Source organism: Notolabrus celidotus, chromosome 5, assembly GCF_009762535.1.
Source record: "Notolabrus celidotus isolate fNotCel1 chromosome 5, fNotCel1.pri, whole genome shotgun sequence".
In the NCBI taxonomy this organism is placed as follows: Eukaryota; Metazoa; Chordata; class Actinopteri; order Labriformes; family Labridae; genus Notolabrus; species Notolabrus celidotus.
Window position 1 is genome coordinate 22,286,813 of NC_048276.1, and position 20,771 is coordinate 22,307,583.

A 20,771-nucleotide genomic window follows, 5' to 3' on the forward strand; every position below is an offset into this window, starting at 1 on the left:
AATCAAAATGATTTCAGAATTGGCATTCATTGGACATGTACATGCACCCCTGCACATTTCTGAATGTCTAATAGTGTTATCCTTAAAAAATATACTCTCTATATCACAGAATCAGCACCTTTGAGTTGTCTCCTACTTCTAAGTCATGGTGTCAGACCACACTGGTGCAGCGGTGAAGCATTTATTTAAAAAATAAATCTAAGCTTTATGATCAAGAAGTACATTTTATCACATTCATTTGATTCCCAAATCAAGACACTAGTAAAAATTGCTTTACATTTTTAATATGGACTTAAAAACTGTTGGGAAATGCAAAATAATAAATGTTAGCATACGATTAAAACTGCGACTTATCCAGACTAACTATTGAAATTCTGGAAGTTCAGAGTCTAACGTGTGACTAAAACTGCTTCTTTTGTCAAACCTCAAGACTTTTCAATTACGTAATAAAAAAAGGCAGAGAATCCTAAAATATAAGAGGCCATAGTTAGACAGCTTTTGACATTTTTGCCTCAAAATAACCAGAATTATTGCATTCAGTAGTTCAGTAGATTTTAGTCCATTGCTTTGATAATTGTTGCAGCTCTAAACTTAAGATCTCCATCTATCTTATATTTCCCTCCAGTCACCCATTCCATTCTATGTTTTCTGTAACATTTGCCATTCAGACCATAAACTCTTCTTTCACAAGCTGAATGCTTTGAACCTGTGTCTACAAAGGAATGAATTAGCATATTATCCTGGAAGTACCTCATCCAGTCTCCATGAGTCCTCGTGAGAGCTGTCATGGAGGATTGATGATGGTCCTGCATGCCAATACTGCTAACAGGAAGTTGACCTCAGTGTTGTGACTTCACATACAGGGTCGGCCTGTGTGAGTGTTGGGTTACGTGACTACTCTAGCTTGGCTTCAGTGCTAAAGAGGAGAGGTTCATTAACCCAGAGAGCTGGAGCCACCCTCATAGACGGAGGTTTTTTCCTATAGATGTCACTGCAGCACACAACACCCACTGGCCTCAACAGCTGACCGGATTATACACAGACAACATGAAGGGATCTCATTAGGACTGTAGGCGTGGTGTTACCCACCTCCGACCCTTCGTGCAGTGATTGGGGTCAGAGGAGACTAACATTGGTCTCTTGTCACTGGTGGTCTCCATAACTGAATTTCCTCTTCATCTCACACAGCCTTCCCGTAATTATGTAAATCTGTTGACTTGAATTTGGCGGCAACACGATACTCTGCAAAGTGTAACAACAAGTAATGCAATGGAAGAATCTGGTTTGAGTTATGGGCTGCTTTTGAGCCGGGCTGAGGCAACAGAGAATACAACACACCTGTATTACATTACCCGGTGTGGAGGACAGAGGGAGGGAAAGGAGCAGAGCTGAAGGATGTTAAATGAAGTGGAAGAACTCGAAGTATTCAATATTAAAACCTGCTTTATTACACGCTTGTTTGAAATGGCAACGGAGACAGGAAGTGCAGAGAATATTACATTTCACCCTGTTCAGGAAGTGCTTAAACGTATAGTTTGAACCAGTCAAACAGTTCCCATGAACACATGAGTGATGGCTTTACGTTTGTTCTTAAACTTCTTACAGTGATAAGACTGCAGCGAAAGTCAATAACCTGTAGTCAAACACTATAATCTCAAACATACTACTCCACTCTATACTATCTTATCACATAGAGGTTTGGATATGGTAACGAAAGTAAAAGGCTTTGGGGTTTTAAGTATTGAGAGTGCAAAAGAAAGTTTCGACAAGGACAGTTTTGCCATGGCAGCCATGTCCCTTACTTTCAGACTAAGAGAATAAACTGCTAGACTTGTGTAACATTTACATTTAACACTGCTCATATGATCTTGCGCTCATGCCTGAGCAAGATAACCTCCATGTAAGCAGTGTTAATTTCATCAACGAAATTATGACGACAAATGTTCGTCAACGACTAATTTTTTCATGACAAAAACGAGACTATGATGTGCAAATGTGCTTCCCTGATAATAAAAACTCTGACGAAAATATGTTTTGATTTCATTGGCGAGAAAATGACGAGACGAAAACATTAGTGGGGGATCGTCGAACATTCAAAATCCATGTTTCCATGTTTTAAAGATAGAAGCGATGCATTCCTGTGACAGGCTGAGTTATTATCTGAGGGGCTCAGTGTTAGCTTGGTCTCTACCTGCAGCAGGTGTGCTGTGAGAACCAGCTCTCCTCACCTCCATGCATCTGTCTCAGTTTCATTGAGGATTTTCATGTGAGTTAGTGACAAAGACGCAACCAGGGGTTTGATGTTGTTGCCGCGATTACCGTAGCTCCGCGTCTAGAGCTTGATTTATTTCAGTTTGGTGAAACATCAGACACATTTAGTAAGTTTGGATCAACTCCTAGTTGAAAGATGCATTTCAGAGTGCCGTGAACTGACTGTCTGTCCAGTGCGCCTATTACTGCAGGTGCATTCAAGGACTGTCGTAAATGTGCAATACAGCCCTTTCATTGCATTTCTCTGTGAATCAAGATACAGCCACAGTGGTCACATCAAGAATGTTTTCTTTTGACATTTTAGCAGGGCCAGGCTGAATTATTTAACTTAAGATATTACATAAGCAAAAGTGTTAGAGGAGTGAAATGATGACGATTTTAACACTTGTACCCGTTACCCTGTTACCAATATCTGATCGACTACATGAATTATTCAAAGAGTGAAGATGTTTCTGCAAAAAGACTAAAATGTTTTGAGTTTCTGCCGACTAAAACTAGACTAAAACTAAAAAGGGCTGAAAAGACTAAAATGTGACTAAAACTAACAGGCATTTTCGTCTAAAGACTAAGACCAGGACTAAATCTAAAATAGCTGCCAAAATGAACACTGCATGTAAGATATGGGACACTGTAGATCAGGTATAGGCCTCTCTAAGTTAATCCACAGACCTTTAGATCACAAAGTTTTGATATGAATGCAAATACCATCATCATAGTGTAGGTCTCTGTTGCCTTATTCGGCATCATGTTTCCCTCAACACTACATGCTTTTGATGCCATGCCCGGCCTCCAGAGTTCCCCCTCGTCGAAAGGGAAGAGGCCATGCTGTGAGGAATAGTAGTAAACAAGCAACTTTACAAAATTTCAGAGAAGTGCTCCTGAGGAGTTCTAGATATTTTTGCGTGAATTTGTGAAAGAGAATATATGATTCATCTTAATCACAAAATACAGACACTGCTGGCAATAAAAAAACTCAATGGCTGCCATATACTGTAGTCATTTGTAAATCTGTTTGTTTCATTTGAAAGAACTTGATCTTAAAACCTCTAGTGCTTTAGAGTTCCCATTAAACCACTCGGCTCAGCCACTTGCTTCTCCCTCAGAACATTTATATGAAAATAAACTCCATAAATAGAAGAAGTAATTATGCGATACTTTGTTGATTCGTCTTTTGTCCTCATGTTTAGGAAATGGATCATTTAAAGCTTGGCCATGTGATTGAAAAGCTATTCCTTTATAAGGCCACTGCCCAGTGCTATGTTGAAGCATCACTATTTTTAGATGGTGGTTTGAATCTGAGTCTGAATCTTATGCGAACAAATGGAAATGGTTAGAAATGGAATAATTATAGTCAAAACTAGAAATGCATCATGGAAAATAAAGTATTACATTGTGCAAGTAAGACAGAGAGGACACAATGCACCCTTTAAGTGTGGGGAAGTATTTTCTGTGGTAAGCAAACGCCCGGGGTGTTTATGAATCCTGGTTCCAAGATCGGCTGAAAGACCGGGCGATGATCAGTGTAGCAAATATTCAAGACCAGAAAACTTCCCGACTTCAGGGGAAGTGAATTTCTGTTGTGAATGAGTTATGTGATTTGAGCCAGACTCAACTTTTCATCCCCGCTTTGTGTATTTATTGAGACACATGAAAGGCGGCAGTGATTAATCAAGAAGGATTTAATTTTCGGTGCTCCAAACCTTCATGTCACCATGTTAGGTTTGACCGATAATCACCCAACACAAGGCAGCATATGTACAGTCCAAACAGCTATTACCGTCCTAGAATAGCTACAAATGCACATCAGATGAAAAAGAAAGGATCAAGAGGAATAAACATCCTATTAGTCTCCTGCAAAACATATTTACAGTCATTCTTGCACTTCCTGTCACGGCTTCCATCTGCAGCCATTTTGTCTCGGCCATTTTGCGTGCATCCTGGAGAACATTTTGCTGTAATTTATTTAGTGGATGAGTGAAGGCTGCACAGAGAGAGGTTTATGATGTGCCCGCGATAAGCCAGATGGGTGGAATCATGGCACGGCACTGTAGCAAACATAATCAACCATTTCAAATCCACCAGTGAGCTAGAAAGGGCTTCCATCCTGTGCTGAACAAATCAAATACATTCGAAAGAAGTAGGGGGCAAGAAATATTGAAAAAGTAATGCTGATCAGACCAGAAAATACAATCAGACTTTATTTTCCCCCCATTATATTTTGAAATGTGAAATAGCAGCCATACTAAGTACCTTGTCTTTCATTCTTTGGGTTAACTGCAAGGCAAGAAATCAAAAACTGCTCTCAAGCCATATTCTGCTTATTGTAAGGTTTTGGTTAAAGTAAATATATACTGTATAACGCAAAAACTTGTGGGTCTGACTTTGCAGCTTGGCCACAAGAATAACGAAAGTGCTGTAATTAATCTGAATGAGTCAAACTGTATATTCCAATGTCAAAACAATCGATCAGACATAAATGTTCTGCATATGTAAATAGAGCGTTTTAACATTTGCACCATATCAGCCCCTGAGGTGAATTAGTTGTGTATTTCCTCAAAGCTAGACTCAAAATTTGGCAGCGGCAGGTCTGTTAGCAAACAGCAAAAAAAAACAAAAAAACAGATGTCAAACAAAAGATCGGGACAGTACGTGTGCATTACAGAGCCGTAAACAAAAACTAAAAGTACTCAGGCTGACGTGCCACTGTGTGAGTCAGTCATAGACACAATGGGAGGAGTATAAAAAACAAAGAGCTACGTAAACACATTTAAGGACCTCTATAATGAGGAGAGTAAGATTTCACCTGCTGCTATGAGAAACGTTGGCCCTTACAGTTTATTACGATGGAGTCATCTGCAGGCAGTTTCTGAGCTGTGCTTTGTGTGGGGTGTGTGGTTTTGAAGCAGCAGCCAAACAGCTCCAGAGGACACAATAGATGCCCATAAGCCACTCTCACAAGCCAAGATGTAATGGGTTATTGGCTATTTTATTGCAAGTCTCACTTGAAATGAGCTGTATTAAATCCATTGAGAAAGGGCCCATGCACAGCACCACCCAGATCACTTCAAGTGGATGTGAAGGCACTGTAGCCAACCGTAGAACATTAAAGTCTGACAGTTTTTATTATTTGATTGGACTCAACGGCATAATGAGTTATTGATTTGAATCCATTATGGATTCTTTGGAGAAGAGGCTGTGAAAAAGCCAGGGCCTGGCACGAGCTAAATGATCACAGATGAAATCCAATGGCTAATTTCTCAACTGGCTGATACGATAATTAACAACAGTGTTTCCACCATAATGAGATTCTGTTTGTGGTGTATGCTTGACCAGAGCTGTTAGCCGTCTTCCTCCCAAATATAGGTCAACCTTGATTATATGAACGATCCCCATTTTTTAGACTAATTCCAGCAAGTTTTTTGGAACACCAAACTTTTTTTGTTCATTTATATAAAGAAAAACTCAATGATGGAACAAACACATTGGATTTATTTTAAATTACATTTTTAAAAAAATGAAATTATGTGAATGGAGCACTCATGGCGTCATCGTTTTAATACCATGAAAATCAAAATAACCTACAGTCTATTAGACGTATAACAAATCTGATTATGGGCACACCTTTGATTTGCACTGATATGCTCTGTCATACTTGACAGTTGTTTAATGCTTCTGTTGCACGGATTTTCCCAAAAAAAAAAGATTATATCTCTGCCTCTGTTGTTGGTGAACTTCTCCTACTTTTGTGTTACGTGTCTTTCCGTCTTTCCCTCAGTCCTGAAGGGTACACTGGATGATTTTTTCATATACATATACAGTCTTGTATTTTTGGTCATTTCAGTACCTTTTTGACTGAAGTTGAAGTGTTTTCACTTCTGTACTGGATGAATGAATGAATGATGTCAGATTATGTTCTTGAAAAAGAATAACGGCAAAAAAGGGTCAGTGTAATTTCTTAAAGCCCTTCCGTTTTATCCACTTATTATTTCATTTAAAGTTTAATTAAATTAATTAGGCTTTTTTTTTTATTTTTCTACAGCAGTGACAGAAATATAAATCACCCTGTCATTTCTTCATACTCTATCTACTATAATAAATGTGAGAATGTGTGATACATGGACAAATGACCCAACTTAAAAAGACATTACTGACCGCTATTAAGAATTGAGGCTGATTCACTGATAAACACAACACATTACTGGCTTGCTCATGCCTCTGGAGGGAAATCAAGCAGCCCACAAAGAACCAGGTAACTTAAAGCTATCAGTCTTCTCATCAGTATCAGCAGCTGTGTCCTGTACGGGGGAAAAGCAGCAGCCATCCTGACTTCCATGTACTTGTTAGCTCAAGTAACTCCATGCTTGACAGAAGTCATTGCATGGGAACTTTTTGTTTTATCTGTGTTTACTGTAAAATGTATTGTGAGCCATATCATTAGTCTAATGTTTGTATTATAAATTGTCCAAAAGGGACAAATAAACAACACAGCTGCAACACAGGCTGAGTGCAGTGATTTAGAGCTTAAGTGACGCCAAGCAGTCGGTCAGCAGCACCCACCTGTTACTGACTTATCATCATCTAAATGGTTGAGATATATAAAAACATCAACTCGGTACTGTCACTATGATTGGTAAAATAAGCCAAACACCAAGGCCTATTGTATTTCAGACAGTAAATATGGCACCCTAATATAGAAATCCTTTGAGATTAACTGGACTTAGGAAGCAGATTCATGGCCACTCCAGGAACTGCATTTTATAGAATCCAGATTGGCCTAATTCTTCAATCCCATAGTTTGACAGACCACTTGGTTTGGCATACAGGTCACTCATACATGGTTGCTTTTGGCTTGATTGTTAACAGCACAGCCTGCAGACATTATAGCATGTCCTGGCACGATCAGTAGAAATGATGACGAGATTAAATGTAAGTCTTCCATAACAATGTAACAAATGAGTCCAAACTAATGTTTCTAATTTGTTGCAGGATATTTTCTCATCAAGCTCTTAGAATACTGTTTATTTTTACTGCTAATTTTTTTATTCACTGGCATGTTAGCTGTTCACGAATAAGTCGTCATGAACAGGAGAGGCAAAGCCCTGAAATATTGTCTATGACAGCTTATCTCCCATAGCTCCAGCTCTCACCATATGAGGTCTGCACATGGAGCCTGATGTCTGTGTTAACCTCACAGTCTCTGCTGAAGTATCCCGTCCACAGTTTGACCAGAGGGGTGGTGGATGGAAGAACACCTGGTTAGGCCGTCTATAACAAGCTGTCATAGAACCTAATGAGCGCTCTGATTATTTTCCCCGGAGACGATCTAAAACCCCTGTACGCTGTAAAATAACCATTTCTATTTTTACCCCGGTGGACAAAACCCTGCTGATTATGATTCACTGGATAATTGTCTTCGGTGCAGGTTGGACATGCATGGGATACTCTGGGGTTTGATTCAGTGACTTTTAACCTCTTGACACATGAAACGCAACACTCCTGATGAAAATACACCAGATTTCCTTGTACTGCCCATCTCCAGTGAGGATGGAAGACCACTTATCAATGCTAATCATGTGTTGCAGCTGAGCCGTTGGGATGTCTGCGTTGACAAGCGGAAACTGTAGTTACCTCATGCCATAAAAGGCTAGGAAGGGGGAGGTGTGCCTTTTTACCTATAGGCCACCCTCCTACACCTCATCATCAGCAATCAACTTCAAAATATCTCCACAGCCGACTCACGTTGAGGTCTGATCTGAGGATTATTAGTACTGACAAACTCAAGGAAACAGTAATACGTGGCATGAGCCAGGTTGTGTTTGTTTAGCCGCTGTTCAGAGCTCAGAGCAAACAAGCAAGTTCTGCCAAACGACGGGTGGCATGTACTGTAAACGGACTGGCTCTCAGCAGGTCTAGCTGGGTTGAGTGTGTTTATGTGCGGTCATGGCTCCAGTTTATTGGCAAGCTGAGGATGTATACACTGCTGCACTCTTTGAGATGTTACTTTATCTGTGGGACGCCCGAGGATGAGTTCTCAAAACGGCTGAGCTCAGGAGGGACACAGTGTTAAAAATATCTCAGTTGGGCATCATGGTGAAACTGACATTGATTACAATGATAATCTTTGGGCAGGTTTATTTATTATAGATTGAATTCAACAGCCTGAAATAGAAATAGCACCAACAGCCAGTTTGTCTGTATTGTTTCTGTCATGACCCGGCTCACATGATGTGACAAAAAGAAAGGATAATAGACAATACGCTAAATGATGCTGAAGTTTATTACAAAGGATTTTGCCATAAGATATTCATTTCTCATGTCTGAAGTGTAAAGTTATGTTTCAGCTGTTGGTTGAAAAACATGGATGTTATTTCAAAAAGGGGAATCATTTTGTTTCTCTTTTATTTGCAGTTTTTGATTTTGTTTTTTGGCTTTGGTTGTTGTAGTTTATTGTATTTAAATGTGTGGCTGGATGTGTGTTGGACCCCAGGAAAAATAGCTGATGGACGGACTTCAATAAAGAATAGACAGAAATGAGTGGAGCCAAAGTGATGATAAAGCTGAACTGAAGTGATCCTTAAATGTGGAAATTGTGGACTTTCCCCCTCTGATTCAGGGATGTGTGATGACTTACTGACTTACTCATCATATACTTAGTATTTTTACTGGTTTTAATTACTGTGTCTGAAAAGAGGACCCTTGTGGATAGTCCGCCAGACTTGCATCCTTGTGGTCAATGATCACATAAGGAATCCAAACCCATTAAAAAGATAAAACCCTGAAACAAGTTCAGCTTATGTAAGGGGCCACTCAGCTTGCAGCCCCCTTAGACAAGCTGTGTTCGCTGAAAAGCATCAAACAGAAAGTGAATGGGGTGCTGGTGGCCTAGCGGTCTAAGCGCCCCACATACAGAGGCTACAGTCCTCGTTGCAGGGGTCGCCGGTTCGATTTCCGGGCGATCAACCATTTCCTGCATGTCTTCCCCCACTCTCTACTCCCCACATTTCTTGTCTCTCTTTAGCTGTCCTAAAAAATAAAGGCAAAAACAGAAAGTTAATTTTGATCTCAAGCTACATAACTCACAGCCTTCTCTATCAAACATTGTATGGGTGATTTTAATTGTTACTGAATGACAATCAGGTTTTTTGAAGCATGCATCATGATACTCCTCAAACTGACAGCATCATGAAAGTACAGAAAACATATCCTGATCATATTTTTTCTATATTGCCCTGCTCTATGATGGGTGCCTATCCCCTTGATTCTCACTCACTCTGTACCCATCCTTGTAGTCAAACTTACTGATTAACCACATACATGCTGCTATGTCTCTGAATCCCCGAGCGTGTTTCTTGAATAGGTAAACAGGGAAGGGAGTATCCAAACACAAAGGTGTGAGCGCCAACCAGGAGACTGGGTGAGATCTGTTTCCTTATGTCATCATGTAAGGGAGCCCCCTCTGCACTCCCTCCCCACCAAAACCTCTCACCTTTCAGCCATCCTCAATGGGCCGGGGGAATTTCTCACCACGATCTGGTTTAGCCCCATTACAAAGAACCCCGTGGCCAGCCTGTATGCACTCTTCCATACGCATAACACTGAGACACGCAAAGGACTCCACCAGCATTCATCACACTGATGTATGAAAGGGAAACTAGCAATGACAACCTGTCTCAAGTGGTCTGATTCTGAGCAATTTGTATGATCTGGTTTGGACTTGTTGACATTGAAACACTCATGGTTTCCAGTTCCTGCGTTTGTATAAAATTTCTCCACGACAGAAACTTTATTGCACTTTGGATTGTTTCTCAATCACGCACTCATTTTCTCCTGTTCTGTGCAACAGAAATCCATTTGTCTTGGTTGTATTTTTAACTCACGCAGCTACAACACACTGCATCCAAAGACGTATTTCTGTTTACAGATCTGACTACAAACTCTTCAGTTGTTTATTGTACTTCTTATCAAAGCTTTCAAGAAGCCAGCAACTGAAAGTGACACCCATCTCCACGTTATGAAGATTCCTGACACAACTCTTTTAAAAATCTCCCTGTTCCACTTCTCCCCTAAATGATACCACCAGGCCACTTTTTCTCTGTTCCTTTGATAGAAGGAGAAAAGAAGGGAGGGGGTTCAACAGCGAGTTTCCAGGATATATGCCTCCTCAGGATGAAGGCCATGAGCAGCTCACATATATACACGTACACTCTGGGGGGATACTGACTGCAGCTTCCACTAGGGAGGGCCAGACCAGTTTATGAATATTGATTGAGTCTAGTCGGGTGTGCACAGGGTCAGCTGTTGGCCTGTAGTGTTCAGTCATCCGAGCTGTCTGAATGAGTTAAACATATCTCTTTACACAGACAGTCTGAAGCAGCAGTGCTGGTGGCCCTTCACTCCCTTCAAACCACACATTTTGTATGTTGTGAAGTGACTCTGCACTCGGATAAAGTTTTGGTCTCTTTGCTGTAGAGATATCCAGGTGCACTTTTTCATTCTCAGTAACATTCCCATCCTGGAACTTATACATTTTCAATTTTAGAGAACAGTTTGATACCAGTACAGTCATATATAGAAACAGCCAACCATGCATGGATGATAGCTTGATTGCTAACATTTTTATGGCCTGGCTTCAGTTAAACTCTAAATAACGAAACAGGGAGTAAGGGCAAGAAGACGTTCTTTTCTTTGACAGTCAGTCTAGCTAAAAAAAAAAATTAAAAAGGAGGTACATAAAAGAACCTAGGTTTTGATTAGCTACTCTATGAACAAAAGTTTTTATAAACATCTCACATGTTTGTGCACATCAAAGTGCATCAAAAGGACATTTATTATTACCCTGGCCCTATTCCTTAAATATGTTTTTCATATGTTATAGTCACCAGATTATTGTATTTGTGGTTCATTAAGCTGTAATTGTTCAGAAAATATTTTAAACTATGAACACTGGGGGGAGCCCAACCCCAAAATCAAGCACAAATGAGCCAAGCTAATATTTGCTTGAGTGCTTAGCCAGAGGCGTCTAAAGATGGTGGCATGGGCCTCATCAGATAGCTGATTGGCCACCCAAAATCCTAAACTATGATTAACTATTTGCCTTGTCAGAGATGGGGCTTTTGCTAAAATTAACTATTTGAGCTGTGTTGCAACAGGCTGCTAGTAGCTGTCTTTGCATTTAAATGTAGAACATTCCCACCTGCTGGTACTAAGAATTGTAGAAAATATTCCACACATCTGTTTGAGAAGACAGATGTGTAGGAGTGGAATCAGGAATCAGAGTCATCACACTGTACGGCTGTCAAGACATCTTCTTTGTGAATCCTTCAGAAGTTTTAAATGTTGCTGTTTTGTTGTGTTAATTTTTAAAGTTAAACAATTACAGGAATGCAGGAATATAACATCAGCATGGTACTCTGATGTTTGTATTTAAAGTAGATAGATATGATTAGTCGAGATTAAAACAGAAAATAAATGTAACTCATTTGTGTGCATGTTTGTGCAAACATACTTCCTAATAAGTCAGTTACTCAGTTGGGCCACCCCAGTTACCAAAGTCTGGACATGCCCCTGCTCTCAGCTCCTCCTGTCACATGGTCTTGGCTGCAGCACTGATTCGTATCCTAAATATACCTGATTCAGCATTGCTCCAACAAAATTTACACCCTCTGCTATCACTTACCTAGTGTTGGTTTGCCATCGTTACATGATGAACCATAATACATCCATGAGAGGAAAAATCATCTCAACAGTCTCATGCCGCAGTATCCCCAAATGTGCTGCGTAGGCTGCTGTTTTGAAGTGGTACAAAAATATATTTCTGGTAATAAAGTGGATTTCTTTGGCCCTTCCATGTAAATGTCAGATTGGTGCATTGACTTGGACTTGTATACTTGCCTATTACTGATCCAATATTTCTGGCTTGGAGGCATTTCAAACAGTGGTTTCAGAATGACTCTGGTTGCATCATGAAATTTGTTGGACCAGTCACATTCCTCATAGAAACATAAAGCATTCACACATGTGCTTCAGAGCAAGAATCCTCCAGCTTTTAATCCCCCACAAAAAACTCCAGAGTAATGAAGTGTGCCCGGAGCAAGTCAGTGATGTCACACATCACTCTTCTGTCTTCACCCATATCCAGTTTCTGTGTTGCTGCACGCTTTGCTAGATCTCTTCACAGAATCAAACACAATCGGAGGCACACATATGGATGCACACTCATGCTCTTTCCCTTTCACACAGTTTCAGACATACAGCCATGTAATTTGACATAGGGCATCCTGTCAGTCATGCAGTGTGGTTATTACGTCACTTCAGAGTTCAGGCCAAGCAATGAGACCTTAAAAAAGCATTTTGTTATGCCTTCTAACCCAGAATCAAAGAGCGTACAGTCTTTCCAACAAATGCTTATTTCCTCAGCTTAAGTCACAATATTTATTCTATCTCATATCTCATTCACAATCTCTGATTCATACTTTCTGGACCGTTAACCTTGAGATCTCTATGAGATTCCTTTTTCAAGCATCTGGACACAGCACGAGCCTGATGTTTCTCTGTTTCTAAACTTGTGGTGTTATTGATCTTGGACTACTCTTTCAAAGTCAGGTCTGGTGAACAGGCTCAGTGGACAGCACAGCACTGTCAGTTGTTTGGACACTGAGGTTTATGCTGAGCAATGAATAGATCTCCATGGTGTAGTTGTAGTCTTTGGACCATTCCATTAGCAGCTGGTTTTGGAGGTGACACACCTTCTTCGACTCTGTCTGAGCCCGCTTTGATGAAGCCCTCGTCTGATATGTCACCGTTGCTGTCTCTACAGCTGACATGCAACATTTAAAGCCAGAACATACTTATGCACAAACCCACTGGAACACTGGTACACACATATGAACTCTGCGGTACATGTAATGCACATACCATGCAGTTCATACCGTAGAGTTCACACATCATTCTGGCAGCTGTTCAGTCAGAATCAGATTTAGCCGTTTCATGTTGAGTAGAAATTTGACACACATGCACATGTGGTCTGTGTGAACTCCTCTTTTGGTATTCATCTTGCCATTAATCAAGCTCGACTACAGTCACTATTTACCACAGTGAGTTTAAAATGGGGCTGCTGATGAGAGTTGATGATAAGAACCATCGGCAGAGGAAAAAAAACTCAACTCATATTTTTGTCAGTCAAGTTTCTGCACTTTGGGTATTGCTGATAACAGGTACTGATGATATACCAGTGTTAAATGAATAATGTGTATTTGTTTTTATTTTAAATGAATTAGATAAATAAAGTCATAAATAAACTGAGAGAGTTGTTGTCACATCTGCCTCTCAGTCTCTAACTCACTATGACACCACTCACACTCCTCTGTAGCGTTAAACCTTCTCTGAATACAAGCTGTATGCTATGAGCAAACCAGCCTGAGATCTGCACTCCTATGCTGTCCATGGCTTTTTTCACGCTGCTAAAAAATTGTAACTGAATGAAATGAATTCCCTTGATGGCAGTCCAAATCAAGCCCCTGGTGTGTGTGATCTGTGGTGTAGCTTGCAGCACAGCACTGTAAAACAAGCAACTCATGTCCGAGCAGAAGTTAGTGTGACAACGAGCAAACATTAGGGAGGAGGGTTACTGTTCTAAAAATAATGCCACATTTAAAAAGGATCCGATACAAAGTGCTTCTGAATGATTTCTAAACTTTTGACAAACAGGAGAGTAGATTTACATTGAACAAGACAGGTTGCACTTCAATCAATGCATGTAGAGTTTTGACATGAGCATGACTCTCTTGTGTGTTTTCTACAGAAGATTGTTTAGTAGACCTTACTTGCAACAGATATAGGATTGGGAGAGATTAAGGCTAGACAAGTTCTCAACTGATCATGGATGGTTGTTCTCTCATATGTCTGATAATATATACATGAAAATATAGAATGTTCTATGTTGTTGATTTACATCCGCATGCAACTAACGCACCACAGTTTGAGTAATGGACAGTGAAGGGGAAATGCAGGAGCAATAGCTTTAAACTTGACAAAACCAAGTCCCAATTTTATCCTTGTACATTTTCCTTCTTTACAAGTTGTTGCACCAAAAGCTGATATGTCCTCTTCAGAACTAACATGCAGTGATAAGAACCATTTAAAGGCAGTTTCACAAGTATTAAATCCGTGATACCACGTGGGGCTACTAGCTGAGCTGCCACTAGCTTGTTTATAGGGGTGGGGATTGTATGCATGTAAGGTTCCTCTAGTATTTTTCATTCACAGGATTTTCCCTGGAGTCAGATTGTCTGCAGAGGTCTCCTCCTCTTCAAAGGAAACGGGCCCTCTGTTTAAAACGGATAAAAACACTGAAACAAGCAGCTGGTCTTTGAAAACCTGTTTCTCAAATACTCTCTGTCAGGGTTTAGGAAGCTACCAGCTACGAGCTGCTGCTAACTTTACATCAATGAAGTGTTCATTCAGTCAAATAATATCATGAAAATGACGTTAACATGACTTAAACACAAAGAAATTATGAGTCGGTACAACCCCAACTCTGGATGGATCTTACACCATTTACCACAGACAGAACAGAACAGGTAGTGAGTATTTCCAGGGCTGCAGGTAACCCAAAAACCAACCGTCTCCTCCTCGACTGTAAAACAAAACTCTGAAAAGAAAAGCTCTGCAGCTTGACCTTTGCTCTCTGAGACTAGAGGTAGTATTTCTCTAAAATTTCTTCATTATCATGTCACTCATTCATAATGTGCTCGTATGAAGAGACACTATCTCATCCTGGTTGAGTGGAGTGTGCTTCATCTCTTCACCAGAAGTGTGTGTGTCTGTGTGTAAAACTCATGAGTGGTTGCCGGGTTCCCATGTGGAAACAAAACAGATGTCAGCTGCTGCAGGCATTGTGTGTGACAGAGGGGCCTCGGAGATATATATGCTGGACGTGCGGCATGATGCTCCTCTGCTGTTCAGTGATATAGGTTAAATAAACTCTGCAGGACATGAGTTGGCTTGCTGAGACATCGCTCAACTGTTAGAGGAGAATTTTCTGGCACCAGAGCCGGATTTTCAAGGTGGCCTTGCTGATATTTTCCTCTGGATTTAATTCCATCATAATGAATTAGATAAAGTAGGAGGGAGGGAACACTCAAGGCCAGATTTAGAGGTAGGTCTCCTGAAGGAAGCGAGAGATATCATGGGAGAATGTAATGGGGATTCTAATGTACTCTCTTTGCCCCATTTCGTCCAGATGTTCAACTCACACTTTGCTTTCCCTTACCACCCGCATCTCAACCCCTGTCTTTCCACACGCTTTACATATTAGAGCACATGCCTGTTATCAGGGAAGGATGCCCATTGTGTGTCCAGATGAGTAATAGTCTGAAGGGGAGGGTAGAAATGTGTCATGGTAAAAGAATGCAGACTTCAGACCTCTCCTGTAGGTGGTACGTCTTCTCCTTTGAAAAAGAATCCAAACATGGAGAGTGTGCATACGTGTCCGAGTAATTCGCTGTGGTGTTATCCCACCACACTCTATATGTTGGGCTCTCAATTGTACGTATGTAAATTGTAGGTTGTTTCAGGTTGAAAATACACCATGCGTTTTCTTTTCTTGCAGCTGAGATATCAACACGGCTTGACCACCCCGGACCTGCAGCAGACACTACCAAACTTGAAGAACTTCCTGGAACACGGCCTGCTGGTTCGATGGTAAGAATCAGAAACACACTTTACACCTGAGACACTGAGGTCATCAAGGCCGAAGTGAAAGAGAAAGAGACAGTGTATATCCTGAAATAAAACATAAAATCACTGCCTGAAAGAACAACAACATGAACATCAGAATGTTAAATCATACTTCTTTAATTTATTCACCTGATGATCATTTGTTTCAGTTCAAACTGCACTACCTTGATGACAACTCTTCTGTGTGACTCATCACCACTTTAATGTACAAAATAAATCCACATGCCAACACAACAAATCAAACCCACAACATAGTAGAAGCATTCTACTACTACTTCTTTGTAATTAATAATAATAATAATAATAATAATAACTGATATTTATATAGCGCCTTTCAAGAAACCCAAGGTCGCTTCACAGGGTCAGGTAGAGGGGTCTGGGGGGTAGGTGGGGAAATCTATCTTTGTGAAGCCTAAAGATAAGACTTCACTAAATTGACTGAAGTTATCACCTTGAACTGGTGAAGTCAGACACTAACCATAACCGCTTGGCTTTGTTTGTATTATTTGTGCTTTTATGCAAAAAATCAGACATGTGTCTTACTCTGTTTTTTGGCACTGGCCGTCCACAAAGACTGTGAACAAACTTTTCAATGATTAAAATTCTAGTTTTATTTAACTGATATTTAAATCTGGCTTGGTAGCTTGTTCCGTATGTGTCATACATTAATTTATTTGTCAGCCACTTCATAGGAGTGAGGATTGTTATTGGCTTGTTCCCAGAGAGATTACAGCAGACACCAGTTTTTTAAAGTTAGCTGGTACCCATGGTTCACCAGTTCCGCTCTCACACTGTAGACTCAGCCGAGCGAGTGGTGACATCACGGTGGCTATGTCCGCTATTTATATAGTCTATGATCCCACACAGCACATTATTTGGTAAAAGCAAAGATTGCACTATAGCTCACCAACCTGAAGCAATGTACCACCTCTGCACATAAGCATCAAACACAAGATTTTAAAGAAAGCCGTGTTTGATGAGATTTGCAGCAGCCACTCTGTCCCACTGATGTGGAATGCTTAGATCCCTGCGTCTCTCCTCCTTCAGCCGTCTTATGGCCTGTGAGTAACCCTTTACTGCGGCTGTGTCAGACTTCAGCTCCACTGCCCCATAAAAGAGAAAGCTGTCTTTGATCTCCGCTCCTCTCCCAGGGTCAGGAAAGGGGAAAATGTGTACTACACACATTAATTGAATAATCTTTTGTTTTGAAAGGTAAGAAGCCATGAAAAGCCAGAGCCCTGAAATATCCCCCCCCCCCCCCCCCCCCCCCCCCCCCCCTTCTTTAATGAGAAGTGGAAGGGCCCAGAGATAGATGAGATGAAAGCGTGGGCCAGCTAACCCTGGAGCTATATGTGTGTGAGTGAGTGTGTGTATGTGTGCATGCATGGAACTTTTGTAAGATCTGGAGGTGGAGGGTAACAGTTGTACAGTGGCTTGCCCCAGCTGCACTCCTATGCATGAACAAGACCACAGGGACAAGAACAATCCTAACCCTAACCCTCTGAAATCATCAGCTCAAGCAGCAGTGGGATTCAAAACCATTTGATATGACCATCACAGCGAATCATATCTGTCTGATGTAGCTATGATAACACCTTAATGCCAAAGTTGGATGAGAAGATTTAAAAACACCTGCTTTCTACTGTTAACATATTTTCTGAGGAGAAGTGGTAATGATGCAGACTCAGTTCAATAAGTGTTTCATAATGTTGACAGACCTGCAGTCAGTCACCACATTTAGCAAGCACTATAGGTACCTCTTTGATTTAGTTTCATCCACAGGTCTGTGGTGGGTTAGTTGTGGGGTTAGCAAGAAGCGACTGCAAGACTGTAAACAAGGGTAGCCCGTGAAGAGATTTACATTAATGCAGTTTTATCAGAACTGGACAATTCTTTATTAAAAGAAAGGCAAAGGCTTTTAATTTGCAATTTTTCTTTAATAAACCTGCAAGAACCATGTATTGACTTGACAAGAGCTACCTGTCAAGTTTGCGTTATTTAGTTTACTCCTTGGTGGTGGTGCATGCCTTCTACGGTTTATGTTTCGTTGCTCTGATTGGCCCATAATGAATGTGACACACAGACACCCTCTGAGTTTTTAGGGTTTTTTTTCTGAATGTTCTGCTCTTGGACTGATGTGAAATGTATCCCATGCCATTGATATGTGAAATAGTCTCTGTAGCATGTCGGGTTAGCGGTGATCTGGGAAGTTATTGAAGTGAAATGTGCCGTTCAAGCACAGTTGTTGTCCCTGTCAGTAACAGCAGGAAGACACTTCAGCAGCTCAACTACAGTGTGCCAAAAGGGACAAAATAGAGCACCATTAAAAAAAAGAAAGCATTCATTTCTGACCATTGATGTATTAATACTAGCTGGTCTAATTTTGATTTGTAACCACATTGTTGATGGTATCATTATTCACTCTTTCCTTATCTAAAGACATCCTTAAACAAGAAACACGTGTTCATATGAAGCTCTGTTATGCAATCGATGAAAGTAAATCCAAGTTCTGTTACAAAATTACATTACATTAGAAAAAGCAGCAACATGCCTTACTCTCAACATAACACCATGCATACTGCAATTCCTGGCTTAACTTAAAGCTCTGGCAACGATATGGAGGTGACTGTTTTGCAATGCCCTGTAATAAGAAGGATATGCATTGATTTGACTTCACACACTGTTGCACCATTTCTTCCCCTATCAGTTCCAGTCTACCCTGGTTTGAATGGCCCAAATCCAGATACAGTTTCCAGGGCTTGGACCCTTCCTATGAAATATGGATGCATAAAAAAACTACATGGCAGCTGCATGTAATTACCATGTAGACTGTGAAAAAGAGGCTAATCTGCTTCCTCTATCCTTGCCACCTTTCTCTTCCTTCCACGCATCCAAACAGGGATGATGTGATGAAGGATGTGACCGAGGGCGACGTTTCCAGAAATGATTTTGAAACGGATCCTCCCTCCATGAAGAACTAATTCAGCATGCATCCAGTCTGCAGGGCGAGCTGGACCCACACAATGGGAGCATAAGTGTTCAATATGGACATTTAATACAGGCATGATGCAAAAGCAGAGTCCATGTAAGACTGTAAAATACCACAGTACCAAGGAAATGCTGTACAGCGGCTATATGGACTTATCCAGTATGCTGATAAAATCTTTATACATTTCCAAACAGTGCTGCCTCAGAAACACATCATAACATGTCATAATATATACAATCCAGCCTTTGTGAAATATGGGCAGTATGTTTTTTTTTTTTTACTGAAGGATACAAAGCAGAGGAAAAACGGTGAATCTATTACCAGGAGGCAGACAGAGACGGTACCAGAAAGCAACTCTTTGTAAACTGTACAGTCTGCAGAGATCAAAGCAAACGCGTTCAACATGCTCCCATTTGCCGCTCCACATCCGCTGAGGGTCTGGAAGAAGTTCACATGGCCCCAATCCTGTACCGGTGCCTGGGAGCAGTGCTACGTACACAAGGGGAGGCAATCAAGGTGTGGCAATCAAGCCAGGCCAGACAGATTCAGGGCTGCAGCTGCAGGATGTGAACATCCCTAAAGAGCCCATCATGAGTGAAAAGTTCGTAAAACCACAGTAGTCCCTGTATTACATGATGTACACATGTTTAGACAGCTGCAGTCTCGTACTAGAAAGATGGAAGGATATCATCTCATTGGTATATATCTCACAAACATAGGCTTGTCAGGTAGCCAGTGGATTTAATGTATGATTTAATTGGATGAATTAAGAATATTTCCTTTTCCCTGGCTCTCCAAACACTGCATCATTCAAGCCATTTGGTATTAATAAAGCAATTTAGTTTCCCTTTATTTTCCTTCTTCAAATATCGTTCTTAGCAGCCACGTGTATATCTTTTTAAAATTTTTGTTGTATTCGCTGTGACAGGATAACCTTTTATTTTTCTAATAAAGATAAAAATACTCATGAATTCGAAAAAAGGCATAAAATGAAGAAGACAGTAATATGTTTTAGAGCTGGAGAGGTAGTCATGTGTTAAGCTGCATCAATAGAACATCACTGTTCTGATGATACCATCATTGGTACATTAGAATCTACCTCATAATATTGGTATTTTAGATGAAAAACAACTCCAGATTTTCCCTCCAATTTGACAGATTTTTTAAGTTTTCACGGTGACGATATGGAGGTGACTGTTTTGCAATGCCCTGTAATAAGAAGGATATGCATTGATTTGACTTCACACACTGTTGCACCATTTCTTCCCCTATCAGTTCCAGTCTATCCTACAACATAAATGAGTGTAACATGAACAGAATCGGAGTGGTCATAAAAGACATTGACAGCATTGCAATAGATGAAGTCATCAACACGTCTCTTAACCTGTTTCACAACAGAGAAAGAAGGTAGGAGAAGCACAACCCACTTTCAAAGTCAAACAAATAAAGAAAAAGAGCTGCTTCAACTCTTAATGCTGATACGAGAAAATCATACGAGTAATGTTGAAAACTCACTGAGGGTCTTGTAAACATACAAACACTACAGTGACACCTGTGTGTAATGATGACCCACTTGCACTGCTGAAGGACTATGTGAATTTGGAGATTTGATTATTTTTCTTTTATTTGTGACCTTCCTGCTGTAGAGACAAACATAATATACTCTCAGGCCTCCATTTAATTCACAAGCACCATTAATTAATAATTGATAGATTTATTAACCATCCATTTTTTAAGTTTTCCAAAGTTTTGTTATATCCACCAGCCCCATGAC

At 40.5% G+C, this 20,771-nt stretch overlaps 1 protein-coding gene across 1 annotated transcript in view; it reads left to right on the top strand.

Moving 5' to 3' along the window:
* The window catches only part of uvrag (UV radiation resistance associated gene), a 137,029-nt gene that overhangs the window by 106,131 nt on the left and 10,127 nt on the right, over nucleotides 1-20,771 (top strand). The window contains exon 14 of the mRNA XM_034683455.1: nucleotides 15,881-15,972. Coding sequence (XP_034539346.1) covers nucleotides 15,881-15,972 — 92 coding nt within the window. The remainder of the gene's footprint in view (nucleotides 1-15,880; nucleotides 15,973-20,771) is intronic.